Source organism: Haliotis cracherodii, unplaced genomic scaffold, assembly GCF_022045235.1.
Source record: "Haliotis cracherodii isolate W230 unplaced genomic scaffold, xgHalCrac1.p SCAF_10, whole genome shotgun sequence".
NCBI classification, from domain to species: domain Eukaryota; kingdom Metazoa; phylum Mollusca; class Gastropoda; order Lepetellida; family Haliotidae; genus Haliotis; species Haliotis cracherodii.
In genome coordinates, this window is record NW_027266265.1 from 40,092,633 (window position 1) to 40,114,994 (window position 22,362).

The following is a 22,362-nucleotide window of genomic DNA, read 5'->3' on the forward strand; positions in this document are numbered from 1 at the left end:
TTGGGCTATGATCTTTATTCAGTATCATTCATATACATGGTGAGTGGCCACACACAGAGATGCACTCTGATAGTTGGTCATCAAACAAAAATGTGTTTAAAATGCAAACAAATAATGGACACAACACTTGATGATTGAGCTGATTGTTGGATCAAAATGATAACAATATTAAACATATAAAACACCAGCCACCAATAGTTGGGAGCTCTTGAGCTGTATTTTCATTGGGCAAGGTGCCAACAGAAAGTTAACAATGACCAATTATGACACTGAGTGTTTCGAAAAGATCAATCAGAGCTCAATACCTGTGTCACTTCTATCAATGCTACACAAAGGAAAAATGGCAATGGCTGATAACAAGATATGTACATCTGATATATGGGAATATTCAATACTATTTGAATGTTGTAACACATTTCCAGGAATAGTTCATAGAATTCCTGTGTACAAACCACTTCACCTAGCATTGTCAAGGAATGGACAAACGTACAAGTCCAGAGGAGTCCAAGCTCTCCGTTAAGGCAGAAGAATACAAGTCCACACAGTGCTGATTTCTAATCAAGTTACGTCCATAAAAAACAGTCTCTGAAAATACTCTGTGTCAAGCACTAATACTTCCTGTTTACTGCCTCTGAGATTGGACTCTATATCTAACACTGAGATTCGGTCTTGTAATCACCATACTTGGGTCATACTCTTCCCTGACTTAGGTAGGTCACATGAAAATATTCATTACAGCAGCTCAGAAACATTACCTTAATTATTTGATTTATTTCAAAATATGTGCATATTTCACAATTGTTCAATTAACACAAAGCACTGAAAGCCAACATATTGCATGTAGCATAGCAGATCTAGCCGTGTTTATACATCAAGCAGTGAACTATACGAGTTGGACTATCACTTTAGCTTCAATATCACAAGACAGGTGGTCCTTAACTTACATGAATAAATACCTGTAATACAGCTCACACTTAGCATGACGACAGTGTTCATGCTCTTCCCATACCACACAGACCTAATCCGAGGTAGCTGACAGTTGCGTATAACCAACAAGGGGAATCTATTTTGTATTGCAACCAACTACATTTTTCAAATATCCCCCATGTATTTTTCCTCAAAAAATGACATGAATTTCATTTTGGGATAATTGTAATATTACTCTTTAGACTGATGCAAATTTTGTAAGTTTTCATCAAGACATGGCAGTTATATTTCAAAATAATTCAAGTCAAACAATTTGTTTTACATGTTTAAAATCAAAGCAATTTCATGATATGCAATATTTACATTAACATGAATTAACTAAACATTCTGCATAAAAAAATCTAAAGAAGCACAGGAAATAAACTGAAGGTGGTAAAACGTTCATAACCAAACAAGGATAAAATATCATGGGTAAAAAACATCATTGTGTAACATAAATGGTAGCTCCTAGGTCCTGATCTAAGAGATTTCCATGTCACAACAGCTGAAAGTTTGGCATGCGGACTACAACACAAGACAGTGAGTGTGCCAACATTAATACTGATTGTGTACCATCAACTTTCTAGCAAGTTTTGATTAAGTCTATTTACCATACATCCAATCACATGTGCAAGGCTGTTTCTGCAGTACCAAGTCAACTGTCATGTATTATCACAAGATACATATTTCACATACTGATGGACAAAATGAAATATTTTCAGGCTTATGCATAATAAAAAGTATATGGAATGATTCGGGATCAATACTGGACATTGTGGCAAGATCTCTAAACTGACATTTGAATATAAAGCGAATAAAAAAAGTTGAGACATTTCAGTTGAAGTTTTCTACTTATTGCTTGTTAGCTGTCTGTACATGCACTTGTTAGTATTCAAATAAATCTATTCAAATGTACATCTCATCCACCTCAACACAACAAAATCAAGCTCTATGAAATTATTCTTTTTGCTGCTTTTTTTCATTGAAAGATATGGGTAGTATTTACATATCCAATTAAGCAATTTTTTAATACAGCTCAAACCTGACGTGTTTGTGGAGACACTGTTATATCCTGAAAGTAGTGTTATATTCTTTGATTTCTCAATGGTAACAATATCATAACGTCCCATCGACCTACCACTGCTCCCTGTGTTCAGCATTCAGAGAATTATTCAGATATTCAGGACAGGATTTAGTGGTAGCTTGACTTTCTGGTCACATGTGTACCATATCACTCCAAAAGAAGTATGATATTGTCCTATACTTCTGGAAAGGACCTACTGCATCATATCAGGAAGAACATATCACCAGAGGATACGACAAGCGCCAAGCCATTCTGTAGTCATGTCACCGTAATATTGTCCCTCCTTGGACATTTTGTATGATATAATTTAAGAAAGGAAAATTATACCATATTTTTTTAAATAAGTAACATTGAACATTTCATTCAAGAAAGGGCATAAGTACCACACCATAGTGTATCCTGAGTAACATGTCCATCTCAGATGTGACTGCTCAACCCATCTCAACAAACGTGACAACCCCAATAATTTCACAAAATACTGTCCAACAAAAGGTGATTTTTTTTCAAAGGTGATAATTGAACCAATTCATAATATTTGGGGGTTTCACTGAACACAAAACAGTTCAAATGCTCCATACAATGATGAATGTATGCAATGCTGGACACTGAAGCAGGAGAAAACCCAGACATTGCTTTGAGGGTTTCGGAGTGAGTGATGTGTTGGATCTGATACTAACACTGAGCTACATGGCAAATACTGGGGCAAGGGTGGAGTGAAGGTTTGGGGGGATGTAAGTTCATATGGTTACAGAGTACATGGCAAAACAACAGAATCCAAATGAAAACTTTGTCATAATAAAGAAGACAACTGGTGTTAATTGAAGGGTGTCGCAAGGAACATTTACTCTAGCCAAATAACATAATGAAAGTTCTGCCTGCTACACCTACCAATGACAAGTAACTGCCAACTGTACAAATTTTCCTATCAACAAATACACTGTACAATCAAACTATTTCATACAAATGAATAATAAACTTGCACATCAAAGAATCTTCTGACAATGAGGACACATTCAATGACACTCAACATATTAACATACACTGTAGTATATGTTGTGCTTATGGTCATATTAAATTAAACATAAAGAATAACTTGAACAACATGTAATAGCACTTTCTTCTCCAGTCAAGGCAAGTTACAATCAAAATCAAATCTTACACACCATCGGGTTGAATGCTTAAAGTTGGGCCATGTGCCTTACACCAGATAATCAGGACCAATATCAGAACAGAAGAGCCTACCTCAAAGATTATCGCTTAACAGCAAACAATTTCATGCACTAAGAACAAAATGCTTATCTTTCACATAAAAGGTATTAGTTTACTATCGCAGTGAAGTCAACATAACTGAATAATGTCCAATGGCTATTTTGAAGCCATCCTTTCATTTACTTATAAAATAAATATTTCATTTAATAATCAACTTAATTAGACAAGCAAATTCAGAATTCATCCCAGAAATACCCCCAAAATGAGATGCACTTCATGATTGTGTACCAAGATGCATATCTAGCTGCATATTCAGAGATGTACTTAATGGCTGAACACCTATCTACAACCAGCACATATGGAGGTCATCCCACAAAATATAGCAAGAACAATTCAAGGTTCGTCTAGTATGTCATAAAGCTTCTCACACTGGCACCAATAATGTCCATTAAATCCCACGACAAATCCACATCTCTTAACACACACTATAAAACCTTGCATTCATTTTCTCTCCACAATTAACCATATTAAATACCCTTGTTAAAATCTGTACATTGCCAAGCCAGTGACGACTGGCAACAAAATGCTCTGTAGTAAAATAACATTTGATCACTGATGCCTAAGACACATCCATATCAAAAGCAGAAGTCAGCCTCTGCCATGTCCAAGGCCCAGCGGAACTTGTCCCTCTGGGTCTTGTTGTAGATCTTCTCAACAGGAACATTCCACTTCTTACACCTGGGGGAGGAAAGGGAGATAACTGCGTTAGACAATGTTTTGCATTTGGGAGGAAAGCCCAGAGTTATGTATGTCTTAGACATTTACCCACAAGCACAGGCATCCGACAACCGGGCCAGACTTGCCAAACTAGCTTTGTGGAGTCATCTTGCCATGCTTACCCATAAGAAATAATTGACATGAGTGTTACACAACTGAGCCTAAGCATCCGCCAAGTGGTTGATATGTCCATGAGTGTTGTCTCTGACATGACTAAAGACGATAAAGAACAAGTGTCAAGCTGATGATTACTGATCCAGAAGTATACAGAAAAAGACCAAAAAGATCACCATCACCATATTAGCTGACTTACCAAGCCACTGAGATTCGGGGATCCAGATAGTTCAGCTTGGACGTACCAAGAGCAATTTCTTTATTTTCCTCCTGCAAATAGAACAAAATGTCTGTCACAGATACAATATTGCCTATATTTCTGGAACGATGCTTATGACGTGTTGTTGTTTAGTTACTTGTGAAACACAACATTTTTTTTGTATCAGTAGATGCTAAGGAGGGTAAGGCATAAAAAATAATAGAATTGGTTCTCAGGCGATGGTTTATGAAGTTATTGCGTGTGCAAATTGTGTCTGAGAACCAAGACAAATTATTTTTAGCTTAAATTGATGATCAATAGTGTATCTTGATTGAAATATCCAGTTGAAAGATGGCAATAAATACTCCTGACTTCTGCACTAAACAACAGAAATGCTGGGAATGAACAAGGAAACACATGTGCATGAAACATCTACTGTTATGAACAACATTCTAATACAAGTAAGTCACATTAGGGCAAATCTAGGATTAAAACCCATGATCATATATTACTGGCCTGCCTAAGGGAAGCACAGCAAACTGCATGACATACACAACTGATCCACCCATGTCCACCATTCTAAAATGAGATCATTTAACACACATAATCTACTGATATTGACTGTTGACAACTGACCTTGTCTGTGGCCTGCACCTCCAGCTTAGTGAGCTGTTCCTCCAGCCGCTGTACTGCCTTCTTCTTCTTCTCCACAGTCCTGTAACACACACACACACTGTCAGTCACGCACATGGTGTCGCTAGATATGGAGGAATGTTACTCCAGACACAACTAAACACTCTTTGTGACTGATGGCACTGATTAGAATTCAGCCAAGACCAAAACAGATCACAGGTTCAATACACTAACCAGACATGACTTGTCCAGAGTATTATGCCAGTTCTCCATGACACATCAATCAAAATAAAAACTTCAGAAAGTGAAAGTCTTTTTGAAGTTGAACAAAATACATTCTGACATGAATACTAACACAAAGACACCATTCCACATAACTTTGCCCTGACAACCACCTGTTTTTGTTTTTTCAGCCTATTACATAATATTACTTAGATGTGAGTTTTGAATCTGCGTGAAGTGTGTTGTACTTACTGTCTAGCCTTCTCTGTGTTGTGGGCCTTGTAGTCAGACTTGGCATCCTTCACCGACTTCTTGGCATCCTTTACCTGCAGCTTCTTCTCATCAATCTGCAAAAGACAGATCATCAGTTACAAGACCTTCAAAAAGGTTAAGTTCAATTCTATCCTCAGATATATCATATTCTGAAATACGGATTAAAAATTGTCAAGTAGATCCATGAGTCGAGCCAGTAATAACAGCAAGGGGTCCAAAGAATTGTCAAACTCATGACGAGTGAACAGACTATATATGCATGAAAGCTTGAAGTTCCAAGACCAGTGAATCACATTCTGGATAATGAAATGTAATCGGCAGGATAAATTATGCCCCTTTACCTTTTTCATAAGGTTGTCCATGGACTGGGCAAATGTTTTTGGAGCAGACCGCTGATGGTTACACAAGATAGCCACAGCTCGGTTGGCTCGGTTGTAAGACAGGATCTTGGCCGGAATAGGGTCCTCAGCTGTAGAAGAATAAACGCATATATGATTAAGTTAATAATAAACAAGTCAATCTTTTGTCTTGCACACAAAGCAGTTAAGTTCTTCAAGAACAGGTACTAATTTATCACAGATTTTGAAATATATGTTAGATGTGGAGTTGCCATACAACATGTGAGTAATCTTACGGTTAGTGAGAATGTCCAACTGTTCCTGCAGGGTGCGGGAAGCGTTGTATGTCCTGAACACCTTGGCAGTCAGGCCTTCCATCAGGTCATGCAAGTGCTTGTTCAAGATGGCCGTCTGTACAGGATGGAGAACATGGATTAGTTATTACCTAAGTTGCCAGAAAAGACTAAGCATACTTGTAAAATATTCTTGTTGTATTGAGTCAGTAATTTCTAAAACCTTCAATACAGGACTGTACACTACATCTCACAATATGTCACTGTTACCACAGAAAAGAATTGTAGTTACACTAAGGAACAAAGGAACAACCTACTCTGATACAGATTTGTACATCACATAGTGATCAAGTTTAGGTTTTCCCAGAATTAGTCCACCATTCTATCAGAGCGCAAGGCAGAGTTGGGCCAGGCAAACAAATGGTTGATAAAATGAGAAACAACAAGCATAGGGTATTGAGGGTCTACTCAATCCTGGAATCCCCAGAGACAGAGATTTATAAATGATATGACTTTTGCCCGGTGTTTTCAAGGGTGTACTCACATTAAGTCTGTCAAAGAGGTCATCTTCAGGTTGTTTGTTGTCCATGAAGAGCTGCAGGTTCTTAAAGACTCTCTTCTCCACTGGCATGCTGTTGTTGTAGCGGATGGAGTCCTTACCGAGGAAGTCAAATTCCACCACACACTCCTTGTTGTCTTTCTCCTCATGCAGCGTCATATGTTCCACTCGCAGTGAGCAGCAGCCTACCGTATCGGCTGTCTCTCCTTCTTCCTTCTCGTTACCAGCTCTCAGAGCAAGCTGGACACATACATGATGGCATTAGTTGTTGGATTATATCTTCATACAAGCAGAGACTTACCCGGCGGTTCTCAGAGGCCTAGTATGATTATGACTAAGAGTTACTTTTGTTGGTCAATTAGTGGAAGGGACTTTCATTAATATTTCAATTTTGAACCTAACAATCCCAGAAAAATCTCTGATAATAGGAACAATTGTAAAGATGTAAAAATGATGGCAATGAATTCTTTTGGCCCTGTTCTCCATTGATCCTAATGAGTAGTGAGTGAATATGGTTTTTGCAATATTCCTGCAATATCATGGCAGGGGACACTAGAAATGGGCTTCACACATAATGCTTAAGTGGGACATTGAACCCGGGTCTTTAGCGTGAAGAGCAAATGCTTTAACCACTAGGCTACCCCACTGCCCACTATTGACCCTAATGAGAAAAACAAATGACAAGGTGGCCTTTCCTATTAACCCTATGTGAGAAAGCTATTAAACACATTTTCTTAGTTCACACCAGTTTATTACGCATCCTGGAAAATGTAACACCTAATTATTTACTTGCTTGCGTTTTAATAATGAGAGAATGTGTGAATCACCTTGTCGATGAAATAGAGGGCAACAGCCCGCTGCCTTATTCTCATCTCCTTGGATTTCCAGTCTTCACGATACTGAGCACGGATCTTGTCAACACACTTGTGCAGACGACGGGCAACTTCGTACTTCTGCCAGTCCTTCTCTCCCTGGAAGAAACATACATATCTGTTTTAGGTTTTATGTCTACATTGGGATATCCATACATATTACCAGTGTTGTGCATTCTGGTTAATTTTACCTAACATTATACTCGTAGACTGTTGAATAACCCACAACAACATAGTAAGTTAGCAAAAGTTGACTGCACAATACTTTTCTGAAGTACATGCTGTGCCAGGAAGGGAGGTAGCTCAATGCACACAAGGGGAGATAACTCCAAACTCTTAAGCTGCAATTCATACTACTAAATAGCCCAGAATCTAACCAGTCACATTACATATGGTAATTAACTATCAAAAGTCAACTAATGATGCATCTCTTCACCAGGTTACTGATGCTCAATGTAATTTCTGGTATAATAAAGCTTTGAACAGTACTTCAGTCATTTCATGGTATGTCGGAGACAGTTAACTACTTAACAACATAGAAACATCAGGGTAAAACTAAAATTCGAACCAATTGTTTCTGGAATGCCTAAGGTACAAGACTGCAGGAAAATGCAGTGCTGTAAACAAATGGGCGACCCATGGCCCCATCAATATTACAAATACCAAAATCATATTCCTTTGCACTGTACAAAGGTTTTACACTGAGGTTTACCTTGAGTTTGGAAGCAGCATTCAACATGATGTACTTGGTCTGACCCTGGATGTTTTCATTCCAGCTGGAGAGCCATGTTACCTGACACATACAACAAAACATTCAACTGACACACCTCATGGAATTAAATATCCATGTACAACCAACTTTGCAGAAACAAAACCTCTAAAACTTGTTGAGAGTTGTCAAACACACTACATTAATTCTTTTATTAACTTCTAAGAATAATGCAATAGTAACTGTCTATTCAACATGCTAACACTTTCTGGAAGATAATCCTTTTGACCATGTTGTGAAACAATACCATAAAAAGTTACTGACGTGGAAAAGTTACTTAGAAGATTTAATTTTCCTTAAAGCACTTGTAAGGACAAGACATACCATGTTATCATGGCGAACTTCTTTCCACTTGTGGCCTTCAGGGGGCTTTGGGATAACAGACTCTCTGAAGAAGTAAACAACTTTGTGAAATTGTCTGTGAAATGTAACAATTTCAGTAACATAAGAGTTTTTATTCACACATGATTCCTGTGTTTCTATACTTCATCATTGTTACTTAACTTCTCCTGATTTTGGATTCAAGTCCTCTCATATCATCATATACAATTTCTAGTATTTTGTTGTCACTACTTCCAATACTTCAATGACCAAAGGACTACCAAAATCCCATAGCCACATACAAACTTTTAAACTCGTATCACCAATAACAGTACATAGCATAACTTTAGTAGCAGAATTGAAATGTTGAATTATGTGGTATTTTAAATGTCTTGATAACTATATTCTCTCTCTCTCTCTTACTTGCTACAGTTGATAATGACATCCTCAGGCTGTACCCTTCTCTTCAACATGCCCTGCTTCGGATGGTCACCTCGACCTCGGAACAGACCTGGGGGTTCTATCTTGAAGTTACCGATCTTCTCTGTGTGACCATCAATCTTGCAAAAGCCATACTCCTTCACTAGCGCTTCATTGTTCTTCCTTATTACCTGTAGTCACAACACAGAAAATCTTAAATAAGTTATAGTCTTCCCAACTTGGAAGGTAACTCATCTTCATCATAACTTGACATAGATATTATTGTTGACCCAAAGTAATTTTGTGCTGGCTATCAATGTTTCTGTAGCAACAAATACCAATCTCAAGGCAAACAAAAAAGGAAAAAAACTTCAAAGGAGTGGAAATCAGTTTGAAATAACCAGAATTTACAGTTACTACAATCTGTGTAAAGATAATGATATGGATCATACCTTTGTTTTAATACAACTAATTACACTGATACATTTCTACCATTCTTCAAAATTGTGTACATCATGTAAATTCAAAATGGCAGTAACATTTTAGACAATGCATTGCACAAATCAGCTCTAAATGATACACAAGTCCATGTCCTATGATTGATTAACTCAAGTGACGACGACCTAACCCCAGGGCTCAAAACCAACAGGCTGTATGCTCCCATAGCATTCTATCCAGGAACTTCCTTAATCCTCTCACTTTTAACCGAGTGGTAACAAGGACCCTTGACTTTCCTGCTCAATATACATTATCATACTGCAGGAGGATAGGGTGGTTCTTAATCAGTTTGCTATGTCTGAGTACTGGTTATATCTGCTGTTGCTACAGGCTATGATGTCTTACCAGTTTCTCTTCCTTGGTCATGGCCTTTCGTTCCTCAGTCTTCACCTTGAAATAGTCGGCCATTTCACTAAAGTTACATTTCTTCAGATCCTTGAGCTTCTCCTTTTCTTCAGAAGTCATACACTACAATAAAATTATTGGCATGCTTATTCATATCAAATCTAGTAAAATCCTAGATATTTTTTAATATCTGTATCTTATCCTGCATTACCCCTTAATGCATATTACTGCTTGTTCTTGACAAAAAAGAGATGTGTGAAGATCTTTGCTTGAAGAAGTTGTTCCAACTAGATGAGAGGCCAACCCTATCACACAGCTCCCACGTGGGAGTGAAGGGAAGTGAAGTCATGGATCCTCATATTACTCTAGAGTCCGGAACATCGTGGGGAACTCTGGAAGGCATTGTGGGGAGGCAGCTCTGTGACAGGCGTGTCTCTTTAGATGCAGTAATGCAGGATAAGTATACAAATATAAAAAATATCTAGGATTTTACTAGATTTTTTATTTATCCTGCATTACTCCTTAATGCATCTTTATCAGACAGAATCAGTGGAGGGCATACCTTCAGGTGTGGACTTTCATTTCAGAACTGTTCCCTCAGCCAATCTTCGGCTGTGTGGTTGGCAGCAAATGACCAATCTGTAGATGGGAACCAAGAGTCAGGTATGCAGGGTGTCCTGGTACACCCAGCCGTAAACGATAACCTTAGTCAAGTTAAAGTTGTAGATTGACGTACCCAGCCGTATGCAAGGGGGTATGAACCTTCTACTCCAGGGCACTTAAAGCCAGGGGAGGTCTGGAGGCAAGGTCAGTGGTGTCTAGTAGTGGTGACCTGTTGGGCCAGGGCATGTAGCTCACTGACATAGGCTGCTGTAGAGAGCTCCAAGTGGAAGATTGTTTTTTTTCGTCAGATGGTAGAACGACATGTCTCCCAGCAAGGTGAGAATGATGTTCAGGTCCCAAGCTGGTGGACGAAATTGCCCTTCTGGTCTTCCAACCTGAATGAGCGGAGCAGAACCTATAGTTATGGGACTTGCACCGATCTACCAGGATGGAGTTGAGTTCCACAAGGTAGGTCATTATGGTACTACCTTTGAGTCTTTACTTGTGGTGGAGATAAGCAGGAACTCGGCCTGGAATTGAGGCGATGCAGTAGTGGGGGTCTTGCTGTTTTCCCCTGCAAAGGCTCTCAAAGGATAGACACTTGTTGTCATATAGGCTCCTGTGGTCGGGCGATGAGCCATCATGATGACATGCGCTCAAGGGCCCTGGATACAGAGAGGTCGAGGTTTGTCTGAAAAAGACCCCCTGTGAACTGAAGATGGAATGAGGGCGTCAACTCCAACCCAACTGGTATAGGAGCGGGCGGGTTAAGTCTTTGTGGCAAAGTAGAGTGACCTTGTCCCAATGATTCCGGGGGCAGTCGTCAGTGTAGGCCTCGAACTGAATGTCCTGGAGATGGAGGTACGAGGCTATCGGCTTGGTAAGCCGTGGGAATAGCCACTGGGCCAAAGAAATTCCAAATGGGAGGACCACCCATTGGTAATGGACTCATGGAGTGACAACGGCAGGACTGGTACGAGCCCAAGGACTTGCCTTTGCCTCTGCCTCTACCCTGAAAGGTTGATGTGGAGCCCTGCCCCCGGGGCTGGAGAGTGTTGCGTCGCAGCTCTTAGGAGCCAGACTGGGCTGACTGTGATACCGTAGCCAGGCCATTGAGAGCAGCCTCGTCGCGGGCGAAGGACGGAGTCAGTGAGAGCATGCTAAAATCCTCATCCAGGACCGAGACCATGTCCTTGATCAAAGGATCCGATGGGACCGAGGTAGGGTCTGATCTAATGGCAGTCTTCCCATCGACCTCTAGGCCAGGGGAAGGAGCGACTGCCACAAGTATGTCCGCAAGTCTGCTACCTGGTTTAGTCCAAGGTGGGACTCACCGTCAGTGGGAGTGTCATCATAGCATGCGATGAAGTCACCCTCCAAGGAGTTATTGTTAGAGCATCTATGGACAGGAGAGCGGTTCCTAGAACAGGGAATTCCGGAGTCAGCGAGACGAGCGACTGTACTGGGCGAGGCCGAGTCCAAGGAGTAACGGGAGGTAGGCGGTAGAAGAGAAGGTGTCTGTATAGGCGTCCTACGAGGCCGGCCTCAGAGAGGCGCTACAGTCAGAGGCGCCGGAGACAGCATGGGTGTCTGTAGAGGCGCTCTTCTTCAAGCAAAGATATTCACAGAGCTCTGATTAACATCTAGAAATGCTACTCTAGCATACTGCAGCAGACCCATGGGTATATAAATCATATACATTTACTTTTGTGGTGAACATACAGACACGGAGATACGACCAATGTGAGACAAGTATATTCACCTTCCTCCAGTCCTTCATGAAATTGGTGTTGAACACATCACGAGTTGTGTAGTCATGCTCCAACATCTTGGCATAGAATGTAGCAACTTCCTCTGCATCATTGGACAATGACATCTCCTTTCCTAGGAACATACCAGCCATAGAAGATCATTTATGTTAGTCCCAATTATGTAAACAGCAAAACGTCTATAAGAACTGCGACTGCGACTGCAACCCACGCAACTGTTTTACCATTCCAATATTATTCAAGTCAATGGGTGAGTGAATATCCCTGAACAGCACTAGTGAATGAGAACTATGATTTTACACCACTTTTAGCAATATTTCAGCAATATCAAGGCTGGGGACACTAGAAATGGGCTTCACACATTGTGCCCATGTGGGGAATCGAACTCGGGTCTTCAATGAGATGAGCGAACGCTTTAACCACTAGGCTACCCCACCGCCCCAGAACTGCAACACAATCCTTAGAAACATTCAAAGTGATTTCTTAGAGTGTATTTAATGGTATTTGTAATCTGTAATAACAGTGATAGGAATAAACCTGAAACAGTTTCAGCTGTGATAGTGATATTAATTAAGACTTCATAAAAAGCCTGAAATTCTACTAGCACTCAGTACACCTTTTTAACTTACAATTGACGCAGGCTAACTAATTTCTATTGCTGCAACATAGATTGTATAGTTTGATTAACTTTCAACAATTAGTAACCATGTCCTCACCATCGTAGTAGAACTTGACTGACTTGGGCAAAGGTTCATACGCAGGAGCAAACACAGGGCCCCTGTGTTCGAGGAACTTCCACTTGGTGCCATCATCTTTCCGTTCCTCTTCCCACCTGCACACACATCACTGTCACTAATACACAGGAACCATGTATCACATACAACCATATACGGGAATACTTGACCAAAATCCATCACTTGGACCACAAAAAGTCCTCTGGCCAAATATGACTTGTGTGTGGTTTAATAAGTGACGTCCTTTGTCAATCTTGTAAACACACAAGGTGCTTATTACAACAAATGTGGTTACCTCTGCAAATGTTTATAACCACTGTTGCATGCCCAGTTAACAGATAAGATGTTCTGGTCACTCACCATTTCCACACCTCTGGTTCGGGGGCCTTCTCCTTCTTGGTTTTCTTGGTGGGGCTGGGAGATGGCTCAAACTTTGTCTTCTTTTTCAGCTTGTCCTTCTTCTTCTTTTTAACTTCCTGAATAATCAAGAACAGGAAGTGGTGAAGCTTTGCAATTACTCAATAACCTGCCAATTATCTCAAGGAATTCTGGGTGAAACACACAGGAATAATGTGTCAGAGAATTATGGAATATATATTACATTTAAGAAATGCATACTTTATTTATCAAACAGCAGTCTATGATTTTAGCCACTTGTCCGAAACCTGTGTCTAGTAAAACATTATTTCGGACCACGGGTCCAGAAAATTTTATATCCCAATCGGACATTTTCATTTAGGCCATGCCCCCTTCAAATAGCATATTTTAGAACGACTTTTCACACACATTACAAGTTGTTACATTCAATGTTCCCTCATTATTGCAATATAGTGCTAACTCGGTTATAGCGCGCGGTAAAGCATGGCTCCCAAAATTTACGTACATTTTTAATAAACTCAAGTTTTCCAATGACATGATGTTTTCGCCCCATCTCAGAAAACATTATCAGCTGATAAAATCAATGTCAACAAAACGTTTTTGCAATCGAAATGCATGTAGCGTGGGAAGTCCCTACGGTGACTGGTCAAAATCGTTCCATATGTCAAAAAATATCCTGCATACCATCTGTACCAAAGTGCTACGCTTATGGTTTTTATAATTTTAAGTATATATGGTGGAAGCTGCAACTAAAATAACAAGATATTGGAATATATTATTCCTGATAAAATAATAATTTCAGATACAATTTCTTCCGACCATTGCATAAAAAATCTTTGAAGTAGTAGGAGGAAACGTGTGCATAGCTTATTGCTATTTCTGGCTTAGTTTATGAGAAAATATACACGGTAATCTTAATCTCTGCATATAAAACAATGCCTTGGAGAGCAGGAAATACATTTTAAATGGTAAATCATCATGTCTAGTGATGTTTTATATCAAATTTCATACTCTTATTGACCAAGTTTGTAATACCTGTTTATTCACCTGAATTCGCTGAAGGGATACGATAACCCTCATCAATTATTTGGACCCTGTTTGTTTTTTAAAATGTCTGAACAGAAAGATTTAAATGTCGGGTAAGCAATGGACTTTTGAGATTCCCAATCAGACATGTCCGGTGCATATGACCGCTTCTGGATCCATGTTTCACTCTTTTAAACTATTTTCTTATAAATGTCCATACATTAACACTAAGATATACTGAAAATGATGTCAAGTGACAGGCAAGTAACTAACCGGTTTGAATTCCTCCACCTCCTCTTCTTCCGCCTTTCTCTTCTTATTGACTTTCTTTTCCTCAACCTTCACTTTCTTAACTTTCTCAACCCTGAAAATGTAAACCAAATAACATCATTACTGTATTCACCCAGGGTACAGAAATGCATATATACACAGTTACAGACAACAGTTTCTCTTCATGACCCGGCTACCATTTGCTGGGTGTTTTTACACTTTAGTGTTCAAAACAAAGGAGTCCTTCACGCTGTTGCTCTAGTATTTGAATCTACGGACTCCCTATATATTTCAGTTTAAACATTAGGGTAATGAATGACAAGGGTCTATTGACTTTCATACATAATTTCAAACACCTGACTTGAATATTTATGTACATTTAAAAACAAAACAAAAATAATTGACATTTATTAGAAAATAACTGTAACTACAAGATGTCATCAATCATCAATTAAGCACTTGGGATATATCTAGGCATATTCAGAGGCCAATATTTGCACCTAGGTCTGCAGAAAATGTCAGTAAATATTCCCGAAGTGGAATTATAAATTTCCAAATGCATGTAATAGAGTAATAATTAATGTTGTGGCTTTGCACAGGTGACTTATATATCACTGACCAATTTGAACAACACCCCCCTCAATTGCCTGCCAAAAGCACTCAGTCTCAAATCCTGGACAAATCACTGAGTACATCCCACCAGCCAATCAGACGTCGGAGACTGACCTTGATGACAAGGGTTCATCATCTGAAGACTCTTCTTTGTAGGACCTCTTCTGTGCAACTGGCTCCTCCTTGATTCTGGCAGACTGCAGAACACATACATTTTAGTATTAGCCATCCATAACTCATGTCTTAACTGATTAATAAAAAACACAAAAGTAGTCTCAGAAACATATGACAATGAGTGAGTGAAACAATGCAAAATATGACGTTAGTACAGGCACAGTCCATCTCGCTCCAAATGAGAATGATGAATTGCAAAATAACTCAATATCGGGAATAGCGTATTAAAATGTCAATACAGTACTCAGCAAAGAATACACTGTACCAAACAATGTATACTGTTTGTTATTTTTATTCCAGTCAGTGGAAAAAGTTGTTTCAGAGACTGTCATGTTGTTATGTGTAATAGTTGACATCATGAATGGAGGGGGGCACAATGGTAGGAGGACCTACGGGCCCTCCAGCTGACCAGTCAGAACATTGCTTTACCAGATCAGGAAAGAGATAGTCAGAATGTGTTTTCTTATCATGATTCTCGAAAAGGTTAATATGTGGTATTCCGAACTCCATTTCCGTTTAAATCATCATCTATCTCTTGCTTCCCTGGGATAAACATTTGAAAGGAAGAGACTTTACATAGACTATGGGAAATATTGCCATACAATCTGGGCCATCTATTGGACATTCCAGAATGTTCTTTGTTCAATTTTCAAATTTTGAAGACCTTTGTCCAAATATGTTTCAAAGCATAGCCTGGAATAGAAGTCGCCAGTTTGAAAATAGTGCTGTATAGCACTAGAAAACTGCTTTCTGATTGGCTAATGACACCTTCTTGTTATCCATTTCATTGATCATTAAAAAGGTTGTACTGACGTGACCTGCAATGGTGTGCCCTCAGATCTGAGTTTAGTGAGAACCAAGGTCTGGTTTTAATGAGATTGGTCACCTACAATATCATCTACGGAGCTGCAATCCACATTCCTCTTCTACTTAAAATTCCACCCATGTACTATTAGCTACACCACATACCTATTACAGTAAACTATGTTCATAATGAACATGCTTATAACAAACTGACGGATAAATAAAAAACCTATATTTTGCTCACCGGCCATTTGTGTATATATATATGCTGTATATATGCTTATAACTACCTACAATTATTACTAAAAACTAAAATTAGTGGTTCCTTGAGTTTGTTATAACCATAGTTTACTGTACTAAGTTCATTCTTGATCCACATAACGTCCACACATTTTCAGAAGTACAAAAATTAGTACTCAATGCTCTGACTAAAATACATACCAGAGGTTTGTCATCATCATCACTCATTGGTTCCGCCTTGACAACCGGCTTTGGTGGTGAAGGATCTTCATCCGACTTCATGTCAACATCTGAGCCAATTGATGGTGCCCCTGCATCTGTTTTTACACTTGGCTTCTCATGCTTGTCCCGTTTCTCCTTATGATGTCTTTCCTTGTCCCTTGACTTGTCCTTACTGGAGCTGTGTGATGAAGAGGAGTGATCTTTACTCCTACTTGATGAACTGCTGGACTTATGCTTGTCCGGTGAAGAGGACTTATGTTTGTCAGATGAGCTTGACTTGTGTTTGTCTGATGATGAGTTTGAGGACTTATGTTTGTCTGGTGATGAAGATGACGATTTGTGTCCATCCTTATGTCGGTCCTTGTGTTTATCTGAGGAGCTGCTGCTGCTATGATGTTTGTCTTTGCTGCTGGAATGGCTGCTACTGTGGTGCTTGTCCTTGCTGCTGGAGGAAGAGCTCCCATCCTTGTGCTTGCTGCTAGAGCTATGGCCATCCTTATGCTTGCTGGAGGAGCTGGAGGAATGATGCTTTGAGCTGCTGCCATCTTTATGTTTTGAGCTTCCATCTCTGTGTTTGTCCTTGGATGAGGATGAGGAGCTGTGATGTTTGCTGGAACTATGGTGGTGGTCTTTAGACTTACTACTGCTGTGGTCTCGATGTTTGTCCTTGTGTTTGTCTCCCGCTTCATGTTTGTCAGACACATGGTTGGACAGACCATTGGATGAGACATGGTTGGCAGCTGGTTCTCCACTCCCTCCGTTCTGCATCTTCTTCTTCAGAACTTCTGCTGCAACAAAACTCTGACATTAGAAACACTGATCCCAAGGATGGCAAAATGACATACCTTGATCACTTTTATCTGGCCAAAACTGATGGGGTTATTGGTGAGTTTGATTTTACGCAGCTTTTAGCAATATGCAAGCAATATCATAGTGGGGACACCTGAAATGGGCTTCACACATTGTACCCATGTTTGATTTTACGCAGCTTTTAGCAATATGCAAGCAATATCATAGTGGGGGACACCAGAAATGGGCTTCACACATTGTACCCATGTTGGGAATCGAACCTGTGTCTTTGGCGATGCGAGTGAGAGCTTTAACCACTAGGCTACCCAACCGTCAATGGGGTTATTGGTGGCATGGTGGATACAAAGTAACTCTATAACTGCCATTTCAATGGCAAACAAAGACCAATACAGTCTACGTCTAGGCAAAAGAAATTCTACTACCTTGAACTAATACTGTCTCATTAATAACAAAAGATTTAAACAGTTCTGCATTATCAACAAACGCAAAGGGGCTAGTCAAAACATTTTCTTACAAGGCTAGTGGCTCAGATCAAAGGCAACACATATTATATTTGTCGCCATTTTGGAGTCTGACTTGGGTTTGACCAAATGTACCCGGTACACAAAGTAAGATATCATGGCCTTAATATCACACCCGGGAAATGGCAATATCTTCAAACAAACATCCAGCTTCGGGTTCATAACATTGATTTCACAAGTACAACTGTGAACATATCATGAAAAGAAATTCAATAGAAAAAGTTGACAATTTAAAATAAATAAATAAATCATTATCTCCTAGTATGTTGTACAGACAAGAAAATTAGAATAGCATCACAAGGAAACCAAAGCAGCAATATGTATCCTGGTGAAAATCTGTAAAAAACACAAACTAAAAAGGTTGAACAAGTTTTTGGTGAGTGCAGGTTTAGAGAATTCAGTCAAGTAATTTGGCAACCACTTAATGAATTTTTATAAGAAATGATTATTTCTTGAAACATTATTGAGAATCTAATTTTTCAAATCAATTTCTATAAACAAACATCACTCCAATATCTCCATTATGCCAAGGTTGTATTGTCTAATCCTACCTAAATAGCCACCACAAGGTCGTCAACATCATCATTAACAAGAACATCATATTTCATAACCAAAGTTCATATAAAAATGTTATACTTTCAACTGCATAAAAAAATAAAGAATTAAATCTACCTTTACATGTTCACGGAGATCGGTAAATGCATTGTTTTGTTGAGAAAACGAAAATGGATTTGCAGTTCAAATAATAGTAAACTATTTGGCATTTAAATAAAGATTCTTACGGTGCCGCAAAGGTGAACAAGTAAAAGGGGCGGTACAAATCTTCATGAATATGCAAATGAGGTGAGTGCGGTCACATGTGAGGGAGAAACATTTAGTTCCAAGCGGAAACAAAGAAGTTAACAACACCACGTATACTCTTTCCTAAACCCCTTTGTTAAAACTGGCTTATGACATATCAATCTTCAAAATACCAAATCAAGGACACCGACAACAATCAATGAATGAGCTCACAATCGATCAATATTTAAAAGTCTCCCGCGCCTGAAGCCAGTGTTGATTTGGTAGCCAAGCCAGGCTTCCTTCGCCTAAGTCGAAACACTTGTTACAAGCACTGAAAAGTTTATGTAAAGGCAAAAATCCTTATTTTACAATATAATCTTACACATTTTCACATATAAAATCTGTAAGGACAACAATGGTGGCGAATTTCCAAGGAAATGTTGTTGTGTTGGACTCAGGCTCTCGAACGCCGGAATCTGATTTGTCCTTTCGCGAGACTAAGTCCGAACATCCATTTCGCACCTGCTACACATTTACTCACCAGATTCTGGCCTTTCCGAGGAACTGCCGGAGTCCTGAAAATTGTAAGGTAGAGTTTATGATCCACAAAACAAATAAAAAACAAAAATCTGATTAATTATCCCGGGGGGACTCTGATATGTTAACACAAAAAGACCACATTGACCCGCCGAGCAGTTCGGACTCTGAAAATTTTTCAGCCATCTTGACTTAGTCTCAGCGAGGCGCTTTGTCTGGTACCCTAGCCCCCCGACAAATCAAACAATCACGGTCAATATACAACAGAAGTAACTGTTTCAAAATATTCAACAACGAAATCGTACTCACCATCGAGTGATTAATGCTACCAAATTCGTCGGCACTTGCCATATTCACAAAATCTTTTCGCTTGATATTCCTCTTTGCAATGGCGGAGGAAATCTAGCTGCGTGTGCGGCTAAGTCCCAATTTTATCTCATTGAGCATGCGCAGACTGTGACTCGCGCACACGACATAACAGTGACAGGTAAACAACAGTAGAAAGACAAATACTGCCATCTCAGCACTTCCTAATTGAAATAACTAACACATGACACATTTCCGATAGTGTATGAATGTAATGTCATAATAAATACCTTTGAAAAGCAGTTAATGTAATCAGAAATGAAATGTGAACCAGAAAGAGTATAGTAAACGCCGTTTGTTTCTCGGTACTCGTACTCAGTTTGAAGTCAACAATGTTTTACATGTGAATAAAACAATAAATACACGATCCGTGAACGAAAAGTACGGACATATTGTAGATACACTATATCCTTTAAACACAAAGGAGTACCACTGATTTGAAACTTGTGAATAAATTAACTATGTTTTATATTCAAACTTGAGATATTCATTAAGGCAGAGACTACATACCGGTCTCTGATTGAGATTCAAAACTGTAAGCTGTTCTTGCATTTTAGTATTATACAAATCCACGGGAAGAAAACATTCTTCCTTTGTTTTCACATATTGTCTCGACCTGCCTGTGTCATATAGCCAAGCCGCGACAAATTTATAAACAGAAGTCTAGAAGAACCGCTGTAGTGGAGAATGTGGGTGCAGTTTGTCTTGTATGGTTGTTGTCAGTATTAGAAACATTCTTCAGTGTTGTGCATTTCGGGCGCGCACATATTACCTTTCTGTTCTCATATTTTCATTGTGAAAATACCATAATCATCTTTTTTTTTAAATTTATGAAACAGAATATGAATCATTAATTACAATTTATTTCTAAGAATATGTTTATCATATACATAGGTGGTGTATCAAATAAACAGTAGTTGTAATATAACAAATGCAATGTATTATTATGCAAGGTGGTTTGTGCTATGTTTTATATTTCAGGCTCAAGGCCTTCACATAGTACCTCATATATCATACCAAGGTATTTGTAATTTTTGTTTTCATTTAATTTCATGAAATGCAGTAAAACCTGCGGACAGTTTAAAAAGTTTTCCACAAAATTCACAAAAAGTCCCCGCCCCCAACCCCCCTCTCCAACATACATATTCTGGTATGTGGTTTTAACTTATATACTTGTAATACTTGCATCCATTTGGGTATTCACGAAACTGTTAATTATGACATTATCACATGTTACGAGAGAGACATCAACATTATTATGGGTGAGCTTCTGTGACAGACCCCCTGGAGTGACGTGGCCATCTGGGTCTACAGTGCTGCCCGCCTCAAGCCTACTGGCATCCATTACGTGGCCGCGATGGAACGTTTTTTTCGACGCTTGATTAACATTACAGGGTACCAAGAAGGACCGTATTCCATCACTATATAATGAATTGTTAACTGGGTGCAAGTAGGACAGTATTGACATACACACACTTTCCACGTAGACATGATGTAACAGCAATAATAATAATAATAATAATAATATTGTTGTTATTGTTGTTGTTATTGTTATTATTATTATTATTATCATCATCATCATCATCATTATTGTTGTTATTATTGTTGTTATTATTATTATTATTATTATTATTTAAGGATAAGAATTTATGGACAACTTCTTTATCATCATCCACAAATTCTTATCCTTACTTAATATTCCAACTTCTAAATGCCTGTCATAGAAGTTATTATTTTTATTATTACAGCAGACGATGAACACTCCAGTTGACATTGACGGTATCCGGGTATATGAAATAGGTGTAAACGCGGATATTTCCTCATCAGTGTAAGCAATGTATTTTTAATGCTCCTGTACACAGCAGTGTGAATAAAAAACATTTGTATCCGTGACAAGCGTCAATGTGTGAGACACAAGTGTTTTATTCACGCGTGTACAGGAGTAGTCAGAATGCACATAGTAAAAAACGGATATTGCGGTTAATGTAGGAATGTTATACACTTGTGGCGTAAACGCGTGACGTCACGGTTGGTTAAAATCGAGCACTGACGTCATAGCCTGTTTTGCCGAAGGATTGTGACAGAGCGAGCTATTTGCAGTCCCGAGGAAGCATTTCGCACAAACCGGTCGGATGACAATGCGATGCTATCTGAAATGATATATTTTTCAATATCTTCTAGATAAAAGCCAGTAGAGTGTATCAGTAATACTACACACTATTTGGTACGTAGCTTCGCATGATGCGTTATTCAGTGCAGATATTTAGAAAACCCCATCGCTAATATTTGCTATCTTGTAAGTAGATTAACAACTATAAGCTGTCTGTCGTGGTGTGTTTATTGAACAATTTGCTGATTTGACACGTCCTGAAAGATCATTATGGCGACAAGGGGAATCTAAGTTAGTTAATAAAACAATACCCCGGATAATCCCAGAAGACAAACATGTAAATGACTGGTCGGACGGTGTTCGCGGCATACCTTTTAAGTGTTCTGTGATTGACAGGGAGGCGTGCTGATAGCATTGTCCACGTGCTAATTAAAGGCATGCACCGGTACGCTTAACGACTGGCAGGGTCTTTTATTGCGTTTGACGTCTGGCTTTGATCGTTGCGTCTTAT

At 39.1% G+C, this 22,362-nt stretch overlaps 1 protein-coding gene across 2 annotated transcripts; it reads right to left on the minus strand.

The window, feature by feature from the left end:
* On the minus strand, window positions 1-19,782 carry LOC139454377 (DNA topoisomerase I, mitochondrial-like). 2 transcript variants are annotated; one of them, XM_071236042.1, is made up of 20 exons: window positions 19,685-19,782; window positions 19,380-19,413; window positions 16,704-17,509; window positions 15,399-15,481; window positions 14,676-14,766; window positions 13,359-13,474; window positions 12,981-13,096; window positions 12,258-12,379; window positions 9,893-10,015; window positions 9,053-9,240; window positions 8,633-8,696; window positions 8,252-8,332; window positions 7,495-7,638; window positions 6,653-6,907; window positions 6,112-6,226; window positions 5,819-5,946; window positions 5,457-5,551; window positions 4,986-5,064; window positions 4,350-4,420; window positions 1-3,997 (listed from the first exon to the last, which is right to left on the minus strand). In XM_071236042.1, exons 1-20 carry the CDS (start codon window positions 19,724-19,726, stop codon window positions 3,895-3,897), a joined length of 2,856 nt encoding a protein of 951 aa, XP_071092143.1. In that variant the 5' UTR covers window positions 19,727-19,782; the 3' UTR covers window positions 1-3,894. The 2 variants fall into 2 exon arrangements, with proteins under 2 accessions (XP_071092143.1, XP_071092142.1); XM_071236041.1 differs by having other exon boundaries at window positions 16,704-17,512.
* Between the last annotated feature and the right edge of the window lie 2,580 nt (window positions 19,783-22,362).

Excerpts from the sequence above, each read along its gene's own strand:
- LOC139454377 (XM_071236041.1), bottom strand. The coding sequence starts at position 19,726 with ATGGCAAGTGCCGACGAATTTGGTAGCATTAATCACTCGATG. Across the intron at positions 19,414-19,684 it reads GTAGCATTAATCACTCGATG|GACTCCGGCAGTTCCTCGGA; the intron begins GTGAGTACGATT and ends TACAATTTTCAG. Across the intron at positions 5,552-5,818 it reads TGGACAACCTTATGAAAAAG|ATTGATGAGAAGAAGCTGCA; the intron begins GTAAAGGGGCAT and ends TGTCTTTTGCAG.